Source organism: Tamandua tetradactyla, chromosome 11 (assembly GCF_023851605.1).
Source record: "Tamandua tetradactyla isolate mTamTet1 chromosome 11, mTamTet1.pri, whole genome shotgun sequence".
In the NCBI taxonomy this organism is placed as follows: domain Eukaryota; kingdom Metazoa; phylum Chordata; class Mammalia; order Pilosa; family Myrmecophagidae; genus Tamandua; species Tamandua tetradactyla.
In genome coordinates this window covers 39,247,083-39,270,720 of record NC_135337.1, presented here as the reverse complement: position 1 = coordinate 39,270,720, position 23,638 = coordinate 39,247,083, and the positions used below count along the sequence as shown (strand labels likewise).

The following is a 23,638-nucleotide window of genomic DNA, read 5'->3' as shown; positions in this document are numbered from 1 at the left end:
TGTCAATACTACCCAAAGCAATTTATAATTCAATTCAATCTCTATCAAAATTCCAAGAACACTCTTTGTAGAAATGGAAAAGGCAACCATCAAATTTATATGGAAGGGTAAAGGGCCCCAAATTGCTAATGCCATCTTGAAGAAGAATGAAGGTGGAGAACTGATTCTTCCCAATCTCAAAACTTATTACAAAATTTATTACAATAATCAAAACATCATAGTTCTGGTACAGATATATAGACATGGGATAGAATTAAGAGCTCAGAAATCAGCCCTCACATTTATGACCAACTGATTTTTGACAAGGTGGTGAAGACCACCAATTTGAGAGAGAACAGTCTCTTTAATAAATGGTGTTGGGAAAACTGGATCTCGATTTGCAAAAAAAAAAGGGAGGATCCCTACCTCACACAATAAACAAAAATTAACTCAAAATGGATCAAAGACATTAATATAAGAGAGAGAAATATTAAACTCCTTGAAGAAAATGTAGGAAAGCATCTTCAGGACCTTGTCTCAGGCTATAGTTTCTCTTAATCTCAAAACACAAGCAACAGAAGATAAAATTGGTAAATGGGACTTCATCAAATTCTAAACATTTGAACCTCAAAGGATTTTACCATGAAAGTAAAATGACAACCTACACAACAGAAGAAAATATTTGGAAGCTACATTTCCAATAATGGTTTAATATCCAATATATATAAAGAAATTCTTAAACTAAACAACAGAAAAAGACTAACAACTCAATTTAAAAAATGGGCAAAAGACTTGAACAGACATCTCTCCAAAGAAGATATACAAATGACCAGAGAACACATGAAAATATGTTCAATTTCATTAGCCATTAGGGAAACACAAGTCAAAGTCAAGATAAGATATCACTTCACACCCACTAGAATGGCTATCACAAAAAGAAACATAAACTAGCAAGTATTGGAGAGCATGTGGGGAAATTGGATCAGCCAATCATTTTTGTTGGGAATGCAAAATGGTGTAGTCACTGTGGAAGACAATTTGGCAATTCCTCAGAAAGCTAAGTATACAAGTACCATATGACTTGGCAATCCCACTACTAGGAATATATCCAAAAGAATTGAAAGGAGGGAGTCAAGTAAGTATTTGCACACTGATGCTCATAGCAGCATTATTCACAATTGTCAAAAGATGGAAGCAACCCAAGTGTCCATCAACTAGTGAACGGATAAATAAAATGTGTGGTATATACATACAATGGAATGTTCAGCCACAAAAAGGAATAAAGTCCTGATAAATATGACAACATGGATGGACCTGTAAAACATCACATTGAGTGAAATAAGTCAAAATTTCAAAAGGACAATTATTGGATAATTTCAGTGATTTGAAACAATCAGATTAAGTAAACTAATGTCAGAATCTAGAAAACAGGTTACCAGGGAATGGAGTGGGGATAGGGAATGGGAAGTTAAGGCTTAAAATGTACAGGGTTCCTATTTGGAAGGATGGAAATGTTTTGGTAAGGGATGGTGGTGATGGTAACACAACATTGTGAATGCAATTTACAGCATTGAAATATTTATCTAAGTATGATTAAAAAGGGGAAATGTTAAATTGTATATAGGATTACAGAATAAAAAATGTTAAGCCATGGAACTACACTATGCAAACAGCAAATTAAAAGCTAAACCATAGATTTTAATTAATAGTACAATTATAGAAATGTGCTATCATGAATTGTATTAATTGTTTAACATCAATGCAAGTTGTGATTGGCGTGGTGTGTGGGAATCCTGTATTTTGTGCATGATTGGTCTGTAAATCCGCAACTTCTCTAATAAAGAAAAAAAATTTCCTAAGCATATATGTTCACTTATTGATTTGTTAATTCTATTAATCAATATTTAAATTTCATCTATTTTCCAAACTGTGTGTTTAGAAATCACAAGTCTGGGCCCGATCATGTCAGTTACCTCCTTAAAACCTTTCAATGCCTAATCTTTTTCTTGAGATAAAGAACTAAATCCTTATTATGGCCTTGAAAAGATCCTTTATATCCAGGCATACATCTGCTCTTCAGCCTGATCTCTAATTACTCATCCTTCAGATGGCAATGCAAGCACTACTTCCCTAGATAAGCATCCCTTAACCATTAATTCTCCCTCCTGCTCTGGCCTAGGTAGGGTTTTTGTTTGATTGTTTTCAGTGTTGTTTCATTCAGAGCTCTTATTTCAAGTTGTGATTATATATTCATTAATATTATCATTTCATTAACATCAGTGCCTCCCACAGAAAGAAAGCTCGTCAATCACATGCATCTTGCCATTTTTGCTTATTTGGACCTGCCAACTCAGAATGCAAAGCCTAATACATGACAGACATTAAAACATGAACCATGAAGGACTTGAGAATATATATGCATCACACACTGCTACGTTCTATGGTTCTATGATTATAAACATTAAAATCTACTCTGCCTTTAGAGAGCTCACAATTCAGTCAGGGGAGATAAACATGTAAATAGGAAAAACAACACACTTAACAAGTGTTAGAATATAGATGTGCATTCCTTCTGGGGGAAGTTAGGAAAGATTTCCTGAGGAGTTCAGTTGAAGAAAGAGTCGGATTTGGCTAGGTTGACAAGGAAGAATTGCTTTCCAGACAGAGGCATGAGAATTCACAGTATATTTAGGAACATGAGATAGTTAGGAATGGCTGGAGTGTATTGACCCTGACAGGCAATGGAGGGAAGAATGTAGTTGACTGGTAATCAGAAATCAAGTCATCACAGCCTTAGGTCTTGCAGAGAAGCTTGCACTTCTTTATCCCGTAGGTGATAGGACACCAGATTCATTTCTTGAGCTTGGATTCTAAGGTTGGGGCACGAGAAGTAAAGGGTCAGGGAAGAAACCACACTATGATTATTCATAATCAGGGGATCATGACTTATATTATGATTTAGATGGATTTATTATGACAACACAAGAAATTTGCTAGTGATCTGGTCAGATCTATTACTGGCAAACACATTATTTGGATCAAACAAATACTTCATGATTCAAGAACTTCAAATATAAGTCTTTAGAAAGATCCAACAGTTGGGCTATTACTATCAGAGGAATTCCATACCTGATACAGAAGGCATAATATTTATTGCAGATAATTATGTGAAATATATTTCCAAAAATACTTTTATTTAATTTTTTAACATCTAAAATTCCAAAGCATCAAGTTTTTATTAGCCAGAATAATACTTGGTTATGAAACTAAGCTAAATAAATTCCAATTATTTTCTCAATTTCAACTATTAAACCAAAAACTTGCTAGTATCAACTAATTAAGTACAGAGTTTCTTTTTGCATTGTAGTAAAACTTGATAGACAAAGTCATATTTTTCTGTGATATTTTGAATCATGTAGGAAATTTTTAGGAATAATTAGAAAATGATTTTAACTGTAAATGTTTTATATAGTATCTTGGCATTTATATCGACAGATGATTTAGTCTCTTTTACAAATTGAAAATCTGAAGTGAAAAAAATTGAATATGATAATAAAGTTCATATGAAGTTTTTATTTTTTAATAGTAGAGAGAGATTCTTATCCCTTCATGAAGAATGTCCTTTTCATGAAGCTGGCTTTGCAGTGTTTGCTTTGAGAAGAAGTATGTGAGAAGTTTTCTTACATTTCAACCAAATTTGTCTTGAACTAGGTATCTATCTACTAAGATTATTTATTACTGAGATTATTGTTTGTGCTTGTGTGAAGTCCTAAAATTCCATTGCTAAGTACAGCCAAGATGATAGTTCAGATTCCCTCTCATCTGTTGGTCTCTACAGAAGTGCCACTTTTATAACTTGGCTTTAAATTATACCAGTACTTATTTGGAACCCAAAGTACAGTTGCATAATTGTGTACCCAGGCTGAGGTTACAATGACTTCATGGTATATATAAGAGCCAATTACTATATAGTTCAGGAGGAAACAGTTACACTTTAACTGGGCAAAGCACTACATATTGAAGCCTCAGCTTACACTTGCTTTTTTTTTTTTTTTACACTTACTTTTGAAACTATAAAAACTGTTGGTCTTGGGTAGAGGGCCAAACTCATATGTTTTGGTTAGGATGTGAGGTTTGCCAAAGAGCCTGCTGCTGAACACCATGTTCCTACTGCTTAGGTCATTTTTGTGCCACTAGCAGCATTCCCTCTCTTGGTTTAATGCAAAGTGATAAAACAAGCAAACAAACAAAAGCTTTTTACTTCTAATAGCAAGAACTATATTTATATTTTGCTCATGGAAAAAAGCATAGGAAGGAGTAGTTCTGGGAAGATGGTGAAATAGAATTGACTGAATTCACCCTTGCCCCATGGAACAACTAGAATAGTGACAGAAAAATGACTGGGACAGCAGTTCCAGGGTAAAGTGACCAGAGAGGGTCTTCTATACTATAAGGAATTCCTGGATGAAAAAGTGGAGAAATTGGGACAGAGAGTACAGGGTGTGCTACAAGAAGGGGTGGGTTCTAAAGGAGTGGGGCCGGTCTCTGCAGCTAGCTTGGGACATGTTCCCTCAGCTCCACAGCCTGGAGCTCCTGTGGGGAACCTGGAAGCCAATAGACTTGGTTTGCCTGTGTACAGACCTTCCAGCCAGTGCACAGTGCCTGCCCCTGGCCCCTGAGAGAGACCACTGTAGGCACTTGATTTCTTTTGGGAGAGCCTGGGGGGGACCTCATTTGGAAGGAGGGGAAATGCAGAGTGGAGTTGGAGGGACAGCTGGCCAGCAGAAGAGACTTGTTGGGTTCCACTACTGTTTCCTTTTCTCCATGGAGACCTAGAGCCCTCAGCTGTGCATGGGTGGAGAAGTGTGGCTAAGGAAGTGAGCTGAGCTGCACTGCAACCTCAGGCTTTTCCAGGTTGGCTGAGTGCAGGGGCAGTTGAAATACTCAGTCCCACAGCCCAAGGTCATCCCAAGTGGGAGCCCAGTGATTGGCCCCACAAGCAGATTCTATGCTGTGGTGCACACTGACCACCCCCAGCCTTGAGGTAGGCAGCTTTCAGCATGCAGAGACCAGTGGCCTTGGCTGGAATTGCACTGGGTCTCTATCCTGCTCAGCTAGATGCCACAGTTATGGAGAGGTGGGCCTGAGGGGAAGAGGAGGCCTAAGAGTGCCATCTGCTTGGAAGAAATAGAAAGTGAAATCTGGCAAACTGCCTATCTGCCTAGCTTTTAACAGCTCTTCAAGTACAGTTGCATCTCCTGCATACAATCCAGGCCTTGGTTTGGTGGGGAATTACTGACAAACCAAGAGCAAAAGGAGACCTTCAATGCAAATCCAATCAAAAACAAAACCTCAGACAACTGAGGGAAACCAATCTCCAAAATAATCTTATCAAGATAATCAAACGACTTGGAACCAACAGAAAATCACAAAGCACATGAGGATGTAGGCAGATATGGTCCAGCCAAACATCCAAATTAAAACACGAGAGGAGACAAAATTTGGAACAACTATTCAAAGATGTTCACACAGTTGGCTAATGACATAAGGGATATCAAGAAGACACCAGAAGAGCATAAAGAAGAATTTGAAAGAATAAATAGAAAATACCAGATCTCACAGAGATGAAAGATACTGTAGACCAAATTAAAAATATACTAGAGACACACACCAGCAGACCAAATTAAAAATATACTAGAGACACACACTGCCTCTTGAAGATGTAGAAGAAAGAATAAGCAAACTAGAGGACAACTGCATTCAAATGTACAAAAGAATAAAGGGCAAAAAAGATGGACATTTTTGAATTGGATCTCAGGGAAATATGGACAACACAAAACACAAATATAAGAATCATCAGTGTCCCAGAAAGAGAAGAGAAGAGTAAAGGGTGAGGAAGATTACTTGAGGAGATAATGGGGTAAAAACGTTCCAACCCTTATAAAAGACATTAAATATGCAAATCAAAGAAGCCAACAAACCCCAAATAGAATAAATCCAAATAGACCCACTCCAAGACACATACTAATCAGACTCTCAAATGCTGAAGAGAAACAGAAAGACCTGAAAGCAGCAAGAGATAAGCGGTCATCACACACAAGGGAAGCTATATATGACTAATTTTGGACTAGTCAGCAGACACAATGGAGTTAAGAAGGCAGTGGTATGATATATTTAAGAGTCTAAAACAGAAAGTCTTCCAGACAAAAATTTTTATCCGGCAAAGTTGTCCTTAAAAAGTGAGGGAGAGGGTGGTGCAACGGTGGCCTAGTGGCAGAATTCTCTCCTGCCATGCCAAGGACCTGGGTTTGATTCCCGGAACCTGCCCATGCCAAAAAAACAAGTTAAAAAAGTGAGGGAGAAATTAAAATTTTCATAAACAAATAAATGCTGAGAGAATTTGTTAACAAGATAACTGCCCCACAATAAATACTAAAGAGAGTCCTGTCAGCTGAAAAAAAAAAATGAGAAGGCGATCTGGGGGAGGGCACAGAACTGAAGAGTATCAGTAAGGGTAACTTAAAGGATAAGAAAGACAGAGGGAAAACAATATATAGATCTGACAAATAAAAACCAAAGGATAAGATGGTAGCTTCAAGAACTTCCTTTACAGTAATAACTTTGAATATTAATGGAACAAACTCACTAATTAAAAGATGCAGATTTGCAGAACAGATTAAAAATATGATCCATTTATATCCTGCTTACAAGAGACTCATCTTAGACTGAATGATATAAATAGAAAGTGAAAGGATGGAAAAAGATGTTCCATGCAAGCTGTAACCAAAAGAAAGCACAAGTAGCTATACTAATATCAGATACAATAGACTTTAAATGTAAAGATATCATGAGACAAGAAAGGACACGACATAGCAACAAAAGGACAGTTCACCAAGAAGAAACACAAATCATAAATGTTTATGCTCCCAATCAAGGAGCTCCAAAGTAAATGAGGAAATAAAGGCAAAACTGAAGAAAGCAATAGAAATTTCAACAATAATAGTGGGAGACTTCAATGCACAGTTCTCCTCTATAGATAGAACAACCAGACAGAGGATCAGTAAGGAAATAAATGAATGTAAACAATGTGATAAATGAATTAGACATAACAGACATATATAGATTGTTATACTCCGAAACACAAGGATATAGATTCTGTTCTAGGGCTCATGGAACTTTCTCCAGGATAGATCATATGTTGGGGCACAAAACAGCATGTAATAAATAAAAAACACTGAAATTATTCAAAGCACTTTCTCTGAAAACAACAGAATGAAGCTGGGAATCTAACTACCAAAGAACCAGAACTTTCACAAATATGTGGAGATTATATAACACTATTTTTTTTTTAAACCAGCAATTCTGGTTTTTTTTTTTTTTTTTTTTTTTACATGGGCAGGCACTAGGAATTGAACCCGGGTCCTCTGGCATGGCAGGCAAGCATTCCTGCCTATTGAGCCACTGTGGCCCGAGATTATATAACACTCTTAAATAACCAGTGGGTCAAAGAAGAAATTGCAAAAGAAACTGGTAAATATCTGGCAATGAATGAAAATGAGAGTACAGCATATCAGAATTTATGGGATACAGCAAAGGCTGTGCTGAGAGGGAAATTTATTGCCCTAAATGAATATATTAAAAAAGAAGGAAGAGCAAAAAATGAGGACTTATTTACTCACCTGGAGGAACTAGAGAAAGAACAGAAAACTAACCTCAAGACAAACAGAAGAACAGAAATAACAGATTAAAGCAGAAATAAATGAATTGGAGAACAAAAAACAATAGAAATAATCAATAAAAACAAAAGTTGGTTCTTTGAGAAAATAAATAAAAGCGATGGACCCCTAGCCAGACTGACAAAGAAAAAAAAAGAGAGGGGATGCAAAGAAACAAAATCAGAAATGAGAAGGGGGGGGCATTGTTACATGGACCCTGAAGAAATTAAAAAAAATATCATGAAAGCACTATGAACAAGTACACACCAGCAAATTAGATAACTTAGATGAAATGAGCAAACTCCTAGAAACACACAAACAACCTATACTGACTCCAGAAGAAATAAAAGACCTCAACAAACCAATCACAAGCAAAGAGATTCAATCGGTCATCAAAAACCTTCCTGCAAAGAAAAGCCCAAGGCCAGGTGGCTTCACAGGGAATTTTGCCAAACATTCAAAAAGGAACTAATACCAATTCTGATCAAACGCTTCCAAAATTTTGAGGAAAAAGGAACATTATGTAACTAATTTTATGATGCTAACACAACTCTAATATCCAAAGTGGATAAAGATGCTACAAGAAAGGAAAACTACAGACCAATGTCCCTAATCAATATAGATGAAAACATTCTCAACAAAATCCTTGAAAATCAAATCCAATGTCACCTTAAAAAATTCTGCATCACGACCAAATGGGGATTATACCAGGCATGCAAGCATTGTTCTATACAAGGAAATCAATGAATGTAATACAACACATTAACAAGCTGAAAGGGAAAAATCATGTGATTATCTTGATTGATGCTGAGAAAGCTTTTGACAAAATTCAGCATCCTTTTCTGATAAAAATATTTCAAAAGGTAGGAATCAAATGAAACTTCCTCAATATGATAAAGGGCATGTATGAAAAACTCACAGCCAGCATCTTACTTAAAGGTGAGAGACAAAGCATTCCATCAAGATCAGCAATGAGACAAAGATGCCCTCTGCCATTGCTATTATTCAACATTGTGCTAGAAGTACTAGCTAGAACAATCAGGCAAGAAAAAGAAATGAAAGCCATCTAAATTGGAAAAGAAGTAGTAAAACTTTCATTATTGGCAGATGACAGGATCCTATATTTGGAAAATCCCGAGAAAATCTAATGACAAAGATACTTAAGCTAATAAACAAATTTAGTAAATTAGTGGGATACAAGGCCAATGTGCCAAAATCAATATTGTTCAAAGGATAGTTCAGTGATAGAATTCTCACCTGCCATGGAGGAGACCTGGGTTTGATTCCCAGTCCATGCACTTCCCATAAAACAAACAAACAAAAATTCAACAAATGGTGCTGCGATAATGGGATGCTCACATGGAAAAATAATGAAATGACCACACAGGATGCAAAAAACCCCCAACAACAACAACAAAAAACAAACAATGAGATACCACCTCACACCTATAAGAATGGCCGCTATTAAACAAACAGGAAACTACAAATGTGAAGAAATTGAAACACTTATATACTGCTGGTGGGAATGGATAATGGAATTGCATGCTATGGTGGTTCCTTAGAAAATGAAATATCGAGTTGCCCTATAACCTGGCAATACCACTACTTGGGATATTCCCAGAAGAGCTGAAAGCTGTGACATGAACAGACACTTGCGTGCCAATGTTCATAGTGGCACTATTCACAATTGTTAAAAGATGGAAAAATCCAAATGCCCATCAACAGATGAGTGGATAAACAACATGCGGTATCTATATACAAGGGAATATTAATGCAGCAGGAAGATGAAATGAGGTCCTGAAGCATATGAACATGGATAAAACCTGAGGACATAATGCTGAGTGACATAAGTCAGACACAAAAAAGGATAGACATTGTGTTATTTCTATAATATGACCCTGGAAAGGAAAACTCAGATTCTTATAACATAAGAATATAGGGGACCTAGAGATACACAGAAGCTGGAGATAGGTGCATGGCTACCTAAAGAAGTTGAACTTAAATGTATGGGAATGGATAGAAGTGATGGTAGTTCATTAGTAGATTTATAAGTTATACTGCCATATTGAAGGTGAAAATGATTGAATGGGGTTTTATAAAGTCATGTATCTTATCAATTAATGCAATACATATATATAAGTTTTTCATGAACCACTTCAAAGGTATAAATCCTGTACAAAGAATCAATAATAGAAGGGTATAAAGGGAAAACTACTCTTGCATGCTATGGCCTACATTTAACAGGAGGACATCACCAGTACCATAGCAATACTATGGGTAAATAAATGGGGAGAGGGACAAAAGTCAAGGGGAGTTTTGGATTTTCTCTTTGGTGAGTATTTATTTATCTGATATTTTTCTTTTTGGACAACGAAGTGCCTAAAATTGAAAGTGATAATGACTGTACACTAAGCAAAGATACTGTGAGACATGGATTGCTTATTTTGACCATTATCCATGATGCTCAATGGATGGAGGTGGCTGAAGGGTGCAATGACTGAGAAGCAGAAAGTCAAAATGTGATGTATAGATATGATGGAGTATTGTGCAGCTACAGTAAGGAACGAAGTCGTGAGGAAGGCAACAAGGTGAATGAGCCTTGAGGACATCATGTTACCCAAAATAAACCAGAAATAAAAGGACAAATATTGTATGGTGTCTTTTAGAAAATACTTACAAGAAAATTGGGGCCTAGATTGTAAGCTTTTATAGCAGTCACATTTTTTTAAGTGTTACTTCTGGATCCTGACATACATTGCTGTATGCATATAACCTGGTATTTCCCTGGAACTTTGGCTACCTGTATGACACCTAAGGCTCAGAGTTGGAGTTCTGTAGCTCTGAAAGTCAGCAATGCTACATACAACTGTTAAAGAAACCACAAAAAAGATTGGGTTTCAATTAGAGATAACGAAGCTGATCTGGTTGGAACTACGGTAAAGGATGAAAGTGTATTTTAGAGCTTCACCTACTGTATGAGAACACCTACTGTGCCAGTTTTAAGGGATTTATGTACCCTAGAAAAGCCATGTTTTAACCTTAATCAATCTTGTGGGAGCAGCCATTTCTTTTAATCCCTATTCAATAACGTAGGTTGGAAATTTGATTAGGTTATCTCCACGTTAGATTAGAGGGAGATGTGACTCCACACATTCCATATGGGTCTTGATTGGTTTACTGGAATCCTTTAAAAGAGGAAGCATTTTGGATAAAGCTTGAGAATGATGAGATTCCAGGAGAGCAGAGCCAAAACAGGGTGATGAGAATGACAAGTGCCAGACCACATGCAACCAGGACCTTTGGAGATGAAGAAGGAATATGCCCCCAGGAAAGCTTCAAGAAACAAACCTGGAGAGAAAGCAAGCAGATGTCTCCATGTTTGCCATGTGCCTTTCCAGTTGAGAAAGAAACCCTGAACTTCATCGGCCTTCTTGAACTAAGGTTATCTTTCCCTGATGCCTTAGATTAGACATTTTTATATACTTGCTTTAATTGGGACATTTTCTCAGCCTTAGAACTGTAAACTAGCAACTTATTAAATTCCCCCTTTAAAAAGCCCTCCAGCTCTGGAATAGTGCATTCCCCAGCATCCAGCAACACTATTGTGTGAGACCAGAGCTTTATTTCATATAAAATATAAATTTTCAGTAGCACATAATCTAACTCAATCTTTCCAGATAATTTATTTAAACAACCTAAACATATGGACTCCAGAATGGGAATGAGGGCTTACAATTCTGTACAGCTTTATGTAATACCCAGATACATCCCAGAGTATGTTGGGCAGATAATGAAAAAGTATTGGCAAAATTCCTTGTGGGACTGAAGAAAAAATATGGAACTATTAAACTTTCCTACCTGGGAAACCCATGCTACTCTCGCAAACAGTAGGGATTCCTAAGCTATTAGGCCTATTCCCTCATTTTGTGACTTGCTCTTATGAAACTTATTCCTGTAGTGGAGAAGCTAAGCCTACCTATAATTATGCCTAAGAGTTACTTCCAGGGAAACTCTTTTGTTGTTCAGATGTGGCCTCTCTCTAAGCTCAACTCATCAAGGAAAATCACACAAATGTACATGACATCCAGGGGTGTGAGTCTTCCTGGCAACATGGGATATGCTTCCCAGGGATGAACCTGGCCTTACAGTGGGCTCAACAATGCCTTCCTAACCAAAAGGAAGAAAAAAAATGAAACAAAATATGGTTATCAGTGGCTAAGAGAGTTCAAATAGTGTCGAGAGGTTATTCAGGAGGATACTCTTAGGCAAACCAGCTAGTTATTGCTAATTGCCACGGTTTGCCAAACCCCAACTAACATCATTCTTGTTAACCCTAAGGGCCACCCAGGGCTCTATCTGAGATCCTATATGAGTTGCACACACTAAGTTTACTTTTCAGAAACCTAAAACCTTCAGCTGGTTTGTAGGCCAGGTTAAGTCGTGAAACCCAGAGAGGCAGTCTCTCCAAGAACATCAATCAGTTCCATCCCCCATGCCATATTTTCAACACTCCTTTTCACTGTGAAGAAAGTTAGAATGGGCGTAACCCAAATATCCCTAAAGACTGAAGGATCAAAGGAGAAGGAAGAGTTATAACAGAGAAGTTAGGATTTAACAAATGCACATGGCTACTGAATCATTATATTAATATTTCTTTTTAGTCCTTAGTGTCTTGGAGAAGAAGGAAAAACCTGAAATTGTGGAACTGTACCCCATTCAAAACTTAGAAATCTGTTCTATAAATACTTGTTAAAATGTACTTTGAAATTTGTTTTTGTATATATTTCACAATAAAAGATGTTAAAAAAAAGGCAATTACATGTATAAAGAATTTTTTTTTAAAAGCATAGGAGGGGTGGGCCACAGTGGCTCAGCAGGTAAGAGTGCTTGCCTGCCATGCCCGAGGACCCGGGTTCGATTCCCAGTGCCTGCCCATGTAAAAAAATAAATAAATAAAAGCATAGGAGGATCCAGGTTTTATGAAACCTTAAGCTCGTAGCATTTGGGGGGCGGTCTTCTTTATAAAAAAGGACTAAAATATTTTGTATTTTTGCAAACTTTCCAAGCACAAATGCCATGCAAAATATCTTGAAGGCTGCTTCAGGAGCCTAAAGCTTAGATTTATTACTTGCATAGTAAGTTTGCATATTTTAGATGAACTTTATAGGATTAAAAAAAAATGACTTGCTATTTCCTTTAGATTTTAATTTAATATGCTAAACTGCTTTGTCAATGAGAAATTATTTTTATAAGTGCAATTTGTGAGTTTATAGATTTTACTTTTGACTTATGGCTACCTGTTGCTATGTATATAAGTGTTTTGTAGCAGATGGAATATGAACAAAGGTGTTTCAGTTTAAATATTCATGCTATTACTGTGTGAGAATAATAAGAAATTATAGGTGAAAAATTTTGCGTGATGATGATACAGAGCTGTTAAGACCTGAGGCTCAATGGGTGCATAGTAAGAGAAATATAAAGAAAACAAAACCTAGGCATGTCATAGTCTAATTGCAGAAAGCCAAAGAAAAAAAAAAACAGAAATCTTGAAAGAATCAAGAGAAAAGTGACAGACAAATAGTAAAACAGTAATGTGAGTGATACTAACTTCCATGTGGACCTGAAGACATTGGAATGACTCAGTCAAACTGTTTAAAAAAATTGCTACCAAGAATTTCTCTATGTCTAGAGAAAATATCCTTTAAGGTTCAATAAAGACAAAAATGGAGATAATTCATCATCAACAAACCTATGTTATAAGACATGGTAAAAGAAATTCCTCAAATGAAGGGAAATGACACTGGAAGTTAACTTGGATCTACATGAAAATGCAAATTCAAAAATTTCTTCTCATATCTATATAAACATAAATATATTTAAACCAAAATCTATGACCCTGTATTTATAATATATACATACATTACATATATATATATATGTATGTATATATACTTAATGGAAGTATACTGTTGCAAGGTTCCTATAATTTACTTGAAGTAATTCAGTGTTATCTCAAATATATTATGATAAATTAAAGCTTAATATTGTAATCCCCACAGCCACCACTAACAAATGGAATACAGGACAAGCATTTTTCTTCCTTTATACATATGAGGAAACTTCTGCTTCTAGCTATGATGGAATTGCCAATATCAGAGCAAACCTGTCACCAAGAACAACTATAAAAGCTGGATAAATTTTGAAAAATAGCTTCTTGATGGCATCAGTGATCATTCAGAGCAGATAGGAGAAAGAAAGAAAGAGGATGAAGTGAACCATTTCCTGTTGAGCAGAAAAGCAGTTCTGTAGAGCCTTTGCAGTCTCCAAGACTAGGGCAGTGGCTGGTGGATAAAAGTTAGAGTTCAGAATCCACCAAGAAGGATGGGTCCTTGTAACCATCCTAGGCTTTCAGTTGAGGGCTACCCACAGAAGTATGGGAAAAATAGAAATAGACCAGCTCTCAGAAGAACTAAATTCTAGTCTTGAACTATCTCAATCACTGATTGGGTCTAGCTGCATGTCAAAAGAAAATTAAATCCTTTTGGGTAGAAGATATCATCATTCACAGCTTCTGCAATTTCTCATACATAATGTTTGGCATTTAATAAAACATTGTTAAACAGGCCAGCAGATGACTAAATGACTGAAAACCAAAAGAAAAAATAGGGATTATAAGTAGACTCTTAAGACATGCAGATATTGAAACAATCAGACATGAACTTTTAGTCAACTGTAATTAATATGGTCAAAGAATGATAAATGACAAAGTAGAAGATTTCTTCGAGAAATTGGAATCTATTAAGAAACGAAATGAAAAAACTAGAATTTAAAAGTACAGTTTCTAAAATTAAGAATTCAAAGGTAGATTTAAAAGCAGATTAGACAGCAAAAATAGGGCTAGTGAACTGAAGAATAAATCGATACATATGGATGCATAAAGAGCAAATGGATGAAAAATACAGAGAAGAACATAAGAGATGTATGAAGCACATTAAACATGTTTAAATTATGTGTAATTGGAGACCCAGAAGGACAGAATATGGGGTAGTAATATTTGAAGAAACCCTGGTCAAAAAATTTCTAAAACTTAACACAGAGATTAATCGCAGATTCAAGATTGTCTTGAATCCCAAGCAAATAATTACAGAAAAAATTATCCCAAGCACATTTTAGTAAAATTGTTAAAGGCCAAAGACACAAAAATATTAAAAGCAGAAAAAACAAGACACAATACCTTCAAATGAGCAAAAATAAAATTGACAAATGACTTTTCAATAGACATAATGGAAGCCAGAAGACAAAAGAAAATCTTTAAAAGGAAAATAAGTGACTATCTGGAATTTTATAGCCAGTGTAAATGTTCTTCAGAACCAAAGGGTTTTTAGATGAATAAAAATGAGGAAATTTGTTACCAGCAGATCTACATTAAAATAAAACTTATGGAGTTTTCTAGCAAAAGGCAAATTATCTCAGATGAAAGTACTATAATGCAAGAAGGAAAGTAAAGCAAAAGAGGGGGTAAATAGATGGATAAAAATTACAATATTACTATTTGTTTCAGTTTGCTAATGCTGTTGGAATACAATATACCAGAAAAGAATTGGTTTTTACATAGGGGATTATTAAGTTACCAGTTTACAGTTCAAAGGCCACAAATATGTCCAAATTAAGGTATTAACAAGAGGTACTCCACTCAAGAAAGGCCAGTCATGTCCAGGGTTCCTCTATAGCATGGGAAGGCATATGGCATCACCTGCTGTCCTCCTCTCCTGGCTTCTGGTTTCAAATGGCTCCTATGGGCCTTCTGGCATCTCTTGGGGCAGATATCACTAGTGGTGTGCTGGAGCAGACTTGGACCAGCTTACAAGAGCTAACGTGTGCATCTCTTCCCAACTCCTTGTTTAGTGACATCACATTGGTAGCTTGAAATCAGTCATAAGATCAGTATTTAGACCATGGACATTGGCTAATGGTACAAATCAGGGTTTTTCCCTTTCCTCCCCTTTGAAAGGTTGGTTGTTAAAATTTATCAGTACATCAATGGATATAAGTCATAAAACTCTATGTAATTAATTATATGTATAAAGCAAAAAAAGGCGAGAACTAAAAGGAGAAACAGGCAAATCCACAATTATAGTTGAGATTCTAACAGACCTCTCTCTCTCTCATGTAGCTGATGAAACAAGCAGACCCCCCACCCCAGCCCAATGTAGAAAAGGACAGAAAGAATTAGCCACTTATCCAAAATCAATGAATGGTAGGTAAAGTTGGAACTGAATTCAAGTTTTTTGTGTTTAAGCCCAATTTTATTTTATAGTTTTCTATTGCAGAAAACATCCGTACTATTTACCTTATAATGACCATTGAGATTTTTTTATATTAATATAAAAGAAAGAGGAGAAAAACAAAGCATATGTCTTAATTATATATGGACACAACCACACCTCATTTCTAGAAAGTATTTATATGAAAATCCATATTTATAAAACAAATTATGGAGACAGTAAGTCTTTAAAACAGAAGAATTTTATTAAGGGATTCCCCATAATTTTCTTTTGTGACAACTATCATGGAACTATTAAACCTTTGATGGTGATGATGATGATGATGATGATGATGATAGTAGAGAAGACAATAACACAACTAATGTTTATTGAGTGATTGCTTTGTGCCAGGTATGATTTTAAATACTTTTCCCATGTTAACTTATTGAATCTACTCAACAAGGAAATAAGATTGATAACTTTATTATCCCCATTTTCCAGAGAAGTAACTGAGCATGGAAAAATAATTAATACACCCACATCCACATAGGTAATCCTAAGAGTACTCTTAACCACTATATGATTCTGCCTATGCTTAAATTGATCAAAATTTGCTTTAAATGTAATATTTCATGAACACACTTAAAATATAAAGTAAGGTATTTATGTTCTATATACGTATTTCTTAAATGGTCTCTAGGAAAAGTATTTATGTTTCTGAATTAAGTATTTTGTTTTTATTTTGAACAGTAGGTATAGCAGGCAGATTGAAGCTAGAGTATAAACTCTGGTTTCCTTCATTTAGAACCAACTTCTGTGCTCCTTTCTGAAAATGTCTCTATCTTTCTCAAACAGAAAATCAGGCATTTTCGCTATACCCCATTTTGTTCGAATAGAAAACAAAGCCCTTAATCCTTGTGCAGTACATAACAGTCACTTTTTTTTTATTAATTAAAAAAAATTAACTAACAACATTTAGAAATCATTCCATTCTACATATGCAATCAGTAATTCTTAATATCATCACATAGATGTATGATCATCATTTCTTAGTACATATGCATCGATTTAGAAAAAGAAATAGCAAGACAACAGAAAAAGAAATAAAATGATAATATAGAGAAAAAATAAAAATAAAAATAAAAAATACAAAAATATATAAGAAAAAAAAACCAAAACAACTATAGCTCAGATGCAGCTTCATTCAGTGTTTTAACATAATTACATTACAATTAGGTAGTATTGTGCTGTCCATTTTTTTAGAAATCATACCATTCTACATATGCAATTAGTAATTCTTAACATGATCACATAGATGCATGATCATCGTTTCTTAGTACATTTGCATCGGTTTAGAAGAACTAGCAATATAACCGAAAAAGATATAGAATGTTAATATAGAGGAAAAAAATAAAAGTAATAATAATAGTAAGAACAAAACAAAACAAAACAAAACAAAACAAAAACCTATAGCTCGGATGCAGCTTCATTCAGTGTTTTAACATGATTACTTTACAATTAGGTATTATTGTGCTGTCCATTTTTGAGTTTTTGTATCTAGTCCTATTGCACAGTCTGTATCCCATCAGCTCCAATTACCCATTATCTTACCCTGTTTCTAACTCCTGCTGAACTCTGTTACCAATGACATATTCCAAGTTTATTCTCGAGTGTCGATTCACATCATTGGGACCATACAGTATTTGTCTTTTAGTTTTTGGCTAGACTCACTCAGCATAATGTTCTCTAGGTCCATCCATGTTATTACATGCTTCATAAGTTTATTCTGCCTTAAAGCTGCATACTATTCCATCGTATGTATATACCACAGTTTGTTTAGCCACTCGTCTGTTGATGGACATTTTGGCTGTTTCCATCTCTTTGCAATTGTAAATAACGCTGCTATAAACATTGGTGTGCAAATGTCCGTTTGAGTTTTTGCCCTTAATTCCTTTGAGTAGATTCCCAGCAATGGTATTGCTGGGTCGTATGGCAATTCTATATTCAGCTTTTTGAGGAACCGCCAAACTGCCTTCCACAGTGTAACAGTCACTTTTTGATAATACACAATACAGAAAGATGCCAGAGGGGCGATAATACATAATAAAAACATATGGTAACAATAGACGAAAAGCAAAAACCCAGAAAAATGATTTAAAGCACATTTTTTATTATAATTGTGATTTGCTGTGATTAAAGGTATGTTTATAATGGATGAGCAATTTTTTCTACATACCAAGAGGTATAACATTTTTCTTTTAATAATGAACTAACATTTTTCTGACAACAAAGAAAGACTACACAGGCTGAGCCTATTTCAAATGGCAAAAGATTTTTTTTCCTGGATGTTGCTTTAAAATGGTAAGTTAAATGCCTTTAGGTCCCAACACATTAAATTTAAGAACAGTAAGAAAGAATCAATGAATATACAAGGCAGGAATATAAAGTTTTTATAATTTAAAGCAGCAGCAATTTCAAATTTGCTGAATTGAAACTTTACAAAATATATATACAAAAGTATCATTCCAGATGATCATGGTTTTTTAAAAATAGTACATCACAATCCCCAAACTCTAACCCAAACCTACTACTGGATGTAGCTGGCTTTACTATTTTTTACAACAATTTAAAAAATAAAATGAAAATAAAAGAAACCTCCCAATTCTCTTGTGTAGAAGCACAGGATACATTGTGCTGGCTTTGATCCCATATTCACGAAGAGAATTTTAAAACAGAAGAAAGACTTCACATAAATAATAGTTTACTTGTTATTAAGTATGTGACCAAACAAATGAAAATAAGTACTAACAACCAAGACATATCTTGATGTAACCAGTACATACACTTTAAAAGAATGACAAAGACGTAAAAAGAAGCAAAATACTCTACAAAAGCCATAAGCACCTTGTTTTAGAAAGAGCACCAAGCAACACAAAAAGGCAACACATAAGAGGTAGTGTACCATCGGCTAAGATGTATATGCCCATTGGGGACCTGAATACAGCTTAGTGTTTGGGAAAATAAGACATAATAGACTATGACTTATATAATTTTTAGACAGAAGCATAGCACATTTGGGAGCATTAGCCAGTATTGCTCCATAGTACTCTGCATCGCCAGCTGTCTAATGGGTTCCTCACTATCAGACAGTTAAAAAATATAGGATACCCTGAAGAATTCCATATTCATAAATTTTCAATTCTAGGAAATTCTCTAAGAAAGCTCAAATCAATATTATTTTTTAAAGAATTAAATACTTTATCAATTATAGTCCTTTAAGAAATGTTTTTTCTCCTTTTTAGGAGGAAGTCTTTTCTTCCTGAGATTCTTTATGACTTAGCCAATGCTTTACTCCATGCATTCATTATGATAGTCCCTTTCTGTTTATATTTTTGCTTCTGCAGCAATTACCTGGTCAACACCATGAATTCTGAACTAATTTAGAGACTTTAGAGAAAGCACACAGAACTGCTTTCAATGTAGTACTTCTGTCCAGTTTTGAGATGAGGAAGCTTTTGTACTTCAATCACTGGCAGTTGAATAGGGTCCTGGGTATGAAAAAGGAATTTTGCCTTATGCCAACTGCCATCTTGAATCTGGAAAATAAGAACAAAATGTTTTTATATGTCAATGTTTTTTTTTTAGCAGTCATTCTCAGAAGAAAATGCCCTCTGTAGACAATGTAAATTTATTTTAAGGATCAAAGATAATGAATTGAAATTGCCTGGCCCAGAATAAATGGTAACAATACTATTAATAATTTTAAAACTTGGGCTTATTCCTTTTTCTGTAACTGCACTGCTTGTTGAGATTTTTCCCTAAGAGTAGGCAGGCTTCTGTTCTCTCTGAATCATTAGACCAGATATGAAGGAGAAGGCTGCCCCTTCTCTAAAAGGAGTAATGACCATCTAATTTTTGTTTTCTTTATTTAGGATTGATTCTCCAGGATGGGCATTTTTCTTGGATGAAAGGGAAGGAGCTATTTTAACCTCTTTGGACTTTCAGCAGTAAATAACCAGAATCATCTTAGTCAGAAGTAGTTAAATTATAGTTATATTGAATTATCTTTAAGGTTTCTCTTCTTCCATTTTGCAGGTCCTTGTTTATATCATTTTTTCTTTCTCTCTTCTATGCTTTTTGATTTATCATATTATTATATGCTCTTTTGTTTCTGATAAATGGCTATTATGGATCAAAAACATATAAAATGTACTATGATTAAGAGTCAACAAGACAAAATAGGAATATACAATTGACAAGTTTCGTTGAGCTTTTTACTCAGGAATTTATTCATTTACTTATTCACAGAATTATCATGGCAATTAATTTTAAAATTTGATGGACATTTAGGGATTATGTAAACTAAGAATTCCATTTAAAATTAAGGCAATTAAAGCTCATTGAAGATAAGTCACTTGTCTGATGCTATAAGCTTACTATCATAACCAGAACTATAATCTTGCACACTTTTGGATTCACTCATTAAGTCTTTCAAGCAATATTTATTGAACTCGAAGTACTTTTGGCATAGCTGAACAAGAATTAACCTTCAATTTTCTTATAGTGCTGTGGGAAATGTAAAGATGGATACATTAATTCTGGCTTCTGAATTCTAGCAGCTTATAAAGCTAGTGGAGAGAGGAGAAACATAAACAAATAGCCATAATACGAAGACCATATATGGTAAATGCCACATAAGTAATACAGACAGTGAATGCTAAATCCCTCATTTTTAACTGGAGTAGTCAGGAAAAGCTTTATGGAGAATTTGGAATTTAAGACAGGCCTTAAAATATGTCTAAAAGATTCCCTTGGTTAGAGAGGTAGAGCAGGGCATGTCATGAGGTTGAAAACAGCTGGGAAAGAGGAAGGTGGGTGTGAAAATCATGCAAGTCTTAATGGTGTTAAACACACAAATTTTGGCCTGGGACAGATTTGCATGGGAATCCAGGTACCATTCCTCACATATAAAATGTAAACAATAAAAGCCTACCATATAGGATTGTGAGAATTAAATGAAATTTCAATTAAAAGTTTAGCAGTATAGTGTGGCAGGGGCTTTTACAGAAAGCCCCTGGGGTTAACTTCTTGTTCCTTCACTAATTAGCTGCTGGACCTTGGGCAAGTTACTTAAACTCTTTGTGCCTTTACTTTCTTACCTACCAGTGAGACTAAAAATACTTCCTTCACAAAGCTATTATGACTAAATAAAATAATTCATGTAATGCATGAACCTGACATATAATAAGTCCTCAATAAACAGCAGCAGTAGTTGTTAATATTATTATTATTTTAATGAGTATGTCAGTTTGGGAACAGTGTAGCATACGCAGTCAGCGAGCGCCTAGGCTAGAAAGTTAGGTTGGGTCCTGATTGTTGAAAGTCTTGAATAAAGAATTGATGAGTATGTGCTTGCTTTGGCAGCACATATACTAAAATTGGAACAATACGGAGAAGATTAGCATGGCCCTTGTACAAGGATGACATACAAATTTGTGAAGTGTTCCATATTAAAAAAAAAAAAGAACCGATAACTTTGGATTGTAAGTCACTGAAAGTCTCTGAGCAGGACTGTAAAAGTTAAATGAGTTTGTAGGTGATAATGATCTCTTGGAATATAGATAATAAATAGCCGAATATCTCTGTTTGCCTATGATTTTTCAAATGCCTAAGCACTACTGATTTTTCCTGGAGGAACTACTTGCTAGAAATGAAGTGCTTAGAAAAAGTGGGTCTCTTGAGGGGATGCTAAATCATGGGTTTAATAGTGCACAAAAGAAAACCAAGCTACTTAAAGTAATTAATGATGTACATAAAGTTGATAATTCTATTCTCTATACAGGGGTCAGCAAATTTTTGCTATAAAGGGCTAATAGTAAATATTTTAGGTTTTGTGGGTCATGCAATCTCTGTGACATCCATTCAACTCTGCCACTGTAGCATGAAAACAGCCGTGGGCAATAAGTAAACAAATGGGTGTGGCTGTGTTCCAATAAAAATTTATTTACAAAAATATGTGCTGGGTTGGATTTGTTCTGTGGGCAGCAATTTAATATGTGCTTTATAACACAGTGTTTTAAAATGATGAGGTTTTCATAATATTAATTATTTAATTTTAATAGGAAAAATGAGCTGTAAGTTCAAATATTGATTAGTAGGGCCAATCTGTAATTATACTCATATTTGTTCTTGGGCATAGAGACTGACAAAATGAAATAAAGCTGATTTGCCTTTATAACTTGTCTTCTATGCAGTAATGAGATGTAGAATCACAGCAGTGAAAATACATGAAAGAAATCTATTTATATGCTCTATCTATCTATCCAGGTATAACTATTTCTCATGGGACAAAAATAATTTTTATGTATTTTATATAAAAATCCATGGATGACCAAATTCTGTGACAAAAGTTGACAAGATATGATATAAACGAACGACTGATTTTAAAAGAAATGTAGGGTTATTGTAAGTCAGGTCCATTAAAACTTCCTATCCTTCTGTATCTACAGTTTGCAAAGAAATGTACTTTCATTAGTCTTATTTTATAGTTTTATCAATTTTAATTTAGTCACGGTAAACAATTCTAAAAGGACATTCCCTTACCTTGCAGTCATCTGAAAGCACTTTAGGTTCAAGTAGAGTGTTTTCTTCAAAAATCTGTCCATTCCATCCCTTGAAACTAAGAGGCAGTCCTGGGCCACTTGTCTGTCCACTTGTCCACAAGGGGGTGTTTAGACAGTGAATGGCGATGATATGGGTAGCCTCTGAGCTCAGTAAATGAAGGAAGTTCATTTGGACTTTTCCAACTCCAAATTCCAACTAATGTCATAGAAACAATATGCAGGTTATAAGGTGTGGCAATTGAGCAACACGCAGCTTGGAGAAATCTGAGGAAAGTCCTAAAAGGCAGATCTGAAAGAGTTATTTTTCTGGGAATTTCAGTGCCACTCCATAGTGTTCTGGTAAATGTCTAATCACTGACTCTCTGGGGGAAAATTCCCTATTTACGGGATTTTCAGATTTCTAGGGTATAAATATTCCCACCACAGCTGATTTCAGGCTACCAAGGTAATGTCACTGAACATGGAGTTGAGAAGAGATGTGAAAATTGGCTCTCCTGAGCCAGTAATGAGCTGGTTCCATGCCCCTTAGGCTATTACATTTAACAAAAAAACAGGATAATTCCCATAGTGTTTTATCTAAAACAGTAATAATTTGCTGTTGGTTAATATTTTAATAATTTTTTTCATAAAAATCTGAAATTTTGCTCTGCCTTTATTTGAAAATTTTGTGTGTTTCCAAATATGAGTTACAAGTTGCAATGATAACTTAGTTGAGTAATTTGAATTTTGTGAGCCCCTAAGGACAAGAACAAAATCATATTCTTTGGGTTGCCAGTTCCTATTGTAGTTCCAGTCATACAGTGAATCATCAATGAATGCTCACTGAATGAATAAATGAACACATATCTACCAATAAAATGAACAATATAGGCTAAAATGAGGCCTGATTGCACATTTTCCAGGCTAAGATAGAGAAGCAGATTTTTTTATAGCTTTAGACATTTATTATTATTTTAGCATTATTCGAACAAGAGTATGGTCATAACACAACTAAACAGAAATGGTTCCTACTAAGGGATTTATATTAATCTCCAAACTTAAAACTAGAAAAACATCA

The 23,638-nt window shown here is 35.1% G+C and overlaps 1 protein-coding gene and 1 non-coding gene across 2 annotated transcripts in view; one reads left to right on the top strand and one right to left on the bottom strand.

Moving 5' to 3' along the window:
* Nucleotides 1–18,120: 18,120 nt before the first annotated feature.
* The window catches only part of COL24A1 (collagen type XXIV alpha 1 chain), a 427,584-nt gene continuing 422,066 nt past the window's right edge, over nt 18,121–23,638 (bottom strand). Inside the window, exons 60-61 of the mRNA XM_077119355.1 lie at nt 22,562–22,777; nt 18,121–19,554 (exon numbers count right to left, since the gene is read on the bottom strand). Of these exons, the coding sequence (XP_076975470.1) occupies nt 19,408–19,554; nt 22,562–22,777 (363 nt within the window). The 3' untranslated portion in view covers nt 18,121–19,407. The remainder of the gene's footprint in view (nt 19,555–22,561; nt 22,778–23,638) is intronic.
* LOC143651035 (U6 spliceosomal RNA) lies at nt 21,367–21,473 on the top strand. Its single transcript, XR_013159781.1, has one exon. It is a non-coding gene; the product is annotated as a U6 spliceosomal RNA (small nuclear RNA).